This window comes from Morone saxatilis, unplaced genomic scaffold (assembly GCF_004916995.1).
Source record: "Morone saxatilis isolate NCDOM2014 unplaced genomic scaffold, NCSU_SB_2.0 Contig14, whole genome shotgun sequence".
NCBI lineage: Eukaryota > Metazoa > Chordata > Actinopteri > Moronidae > Morone > Morone saxatilis.
In genome coordinates this window covers 17576568-17579288 of record NW_023339696.1, presented here as the reverse complement: position 1 = coordinate 17579288, position 2721 = coordinate 17576568, and the positions used below count along the sequence as shown (strand labels likewise).

General features: G+C 36.8%; 1 protein-coding gene across 1 annotated transcript in view; it reads left to right on the top strand.

Moving 5' to 3' along the window:
* The window catches only part of ppfia3 (PTPRF interacting protein alpha 3), a gene marked incomplete in the record, with an annotated part of 24739 nt that overhangs the window by 17555 nt on the left and 4463 nt on the right, over window positions 1–2721 (top strand). Inside the window, 1 exon segment of the mRNA XM_035655640.1 lies at window positions 1794–1969. Within this exon segment, the coding sequence (XP_035511533.1) occupies window positions 1794–1969 (176 nt within the window).

The following is a 2721-nucleotide window of genomic DNA, read 5'->3' as shown; positions in this document are numbered from 1 at the left end:
TTGATTTGAAGAGGGGGAGAGAGTCCAGGTTCCTGATGTCCGGTGGAAGTGAGTTCCAGAGTCTTATAAGACACTTATCTGTATGAACGTAACTTCTTACATTACATTGCAAACAAATAACTTTCCTTAAGTTCCGAAAACACAGCTCAAGTTTTTTTATTATCAACCAACTCAGACAGAGTCTGATGAGTTCAACAGAACTCATCAGAAACCAAGGACGTTTTACTAAAAAGTGTGTCTCTTAAATCACCCTATAATGAGCTATAAAACATGAAATGGACTTCACCTTCAACCTGAAACAAACCTTTTATCTTCAGACCATTAAACCTGTCGGTTTCTAGAGCTAATGGTAGCATATCTGACTGTATCTGTGCACAGACTGGAAGTCTTTGAGTTGTCAAATTCAGCTACACATAAGGCCCTGCACTGTTCATAATTTAGATTTGTATCAAACATCAAGACACTATCCTTCCTTATAAATGAGGAAAAATAAATCAATCCTACAAAATAAAAACGTCACCTCACTTAAAGATCTTTCTAGTACGCAGCAGGCATATTTAAGTTGAATCATCTCACATTTATGTCCACTGATGTTGAAAACTAGTGTTGTTTCTCACAGAAACGATTGAATTACCCTGCAATGAACTGTATTACAATGCACATGTTCATCCAGAAACATAATCTGAAACAGCTTTGCTCAAAACCGATCCCAGCGTTGTACCTGCTGAATGGACAAAAAAGTCAGAAGCTAATCCAAAGATATTTATATTGCTCAGAATATAACAGCACTGTTGAACCAAGATTGAAAGAAAGTGTGCTTCTTGTAAATGTGTAAAACTTTATCCGAGTTTACAATTAATGTCCCCTTCCAGCACCGTTCAGTCATAACATTAAGCTTCTTCTGCAGGTCTTTTTCATTCTCTGCAAGTAAGATTATCATCTGCATAAAGTAGCACAATGAAATCATCCCACTTTAACCTCCAGTTTACAAGATTTAATTTCAAGAGCTAAATCATTATCATCATCATCATCATCATCATCACTCCTTATTTCACAACAAATTGCTGGTTTATTTTTATTGTATTATTAGTAGTGGCAGTTGCAGTGCCGTTTGCTTTACTACTTCCAACGTTTTACAAGATCCCTTGAAGGTATGCAGACATAAAAGGAGAGTTTACCAAAAATCTGTAAACAATAAAAAATCATTTACTTTCTTACATCAGCTTTGGCATATAAAATAAAATCTTGCCTGAATAATGGCAAACAAAACAAACATTTCCTTTGATTTCCGCTGTCTCCTACATAGCTGGAAGATATTTGGACCACCCCTTCGTTATTGCTTTCTCCCCCATATTTTAGAGATTATAAGCCACAGCTTTCTGGTGCAATTTGGCTGGATAACAATTACATAAATGTCAACACACTCAGTCGTTAAACAAGCCAAAATCTCTCGCTCACCCACCGCTGAGCCTTGGGCTACACATGTTGTACATTTACAGTCAGTTCATCTTGGCTGATTTCCTAACAGACAAATTTACGGAGTGATTTGTGAATTTTGGGTTTTAGTTTCTCTTGATTACTCATCTGTATTTCATAGGTAATTTAACCCCTTCAGTAGATCATAAATAAGCCCAAATAGGCATGTTTCATTCAGCTTGAATTTCAGAAAGTGACCACCAGAGTATTAAGAAGTATTAAGTATCTCACTTATAAAAACGGTAAGCAGACCTTTTGCTGTTTGCAGATGGATGGCCTCCTCTCCATCCCTTCACCTTCTCCTTTTTTCTTCCCAGATGTGATGGTGTGGTCCAATGAGCGCGTGATGTGCTGGGTGCAGACTCTTGGTCTGAAGGAGTACGCAGACAACCTGCGTGAGAGTGGAGTCCACGGGGCTCTGCTGGCTTTAGACGACACCTTTGATTACACTGACCTGGCCCTGCTGCTGCAGATCCCCAATCAGAACACACAGGTAAAGGACAGGTAGTCTAAGGTAAATAATGAAAATGCTTTTCATATCTGTATCAGTTGTTTATTTTAACTTATGATGAGCAATTAGTAAACAGTAGGGATAGAAAAGTAGTTTTTAAGGACTTCACTCCAAACATGTTTTTAAAAAAATATTTTTGGCATTTTTTCTTTTTTAATAGAGACAGGAAACATGGAGAGAGGTTCCAAACTGGAATCAAACCATCAGCGTTGCATTTTACTCCAGGTCTTACCTCATATAAAATCACATGAATAAAGTTTTTTCCACAAAAAAATCAATTAATGGGATAAAATGTCTTAAAATCACTTCCTCATTGAAAAATCCAGAAACTTTGTTATGCAACGCTTGTCAAAAGTTAACTGTTAAGCACAAGATGATTTGTAGTTCAATGAAAATGTGACCTGGAGGCTTCAAGTTACCTCATCACACTTGTCTAAGCTGCATAATAGACCATGACTGGCTACTAGTTGGGATGTCATAAAATCGTGCTCGCAACTACAGACAGAGAAATCTTCCCTATTAAGCAGAATAATTTCAAAACATACTTCTGATGGAAGTATGTTAGGTAAATTGACGCCCGCACAGTGATTGGTCTCCTAATGGGGTTTAACATTAAATTCCTTGAGCACAAAATTGTGCAGTAGCCGATTAAGAGTATTAAATGTAGGCTGTTAAAAGTACAAGTATTGAAATGGACTGTGGATGATTAAAATATAATATGATATATATATATA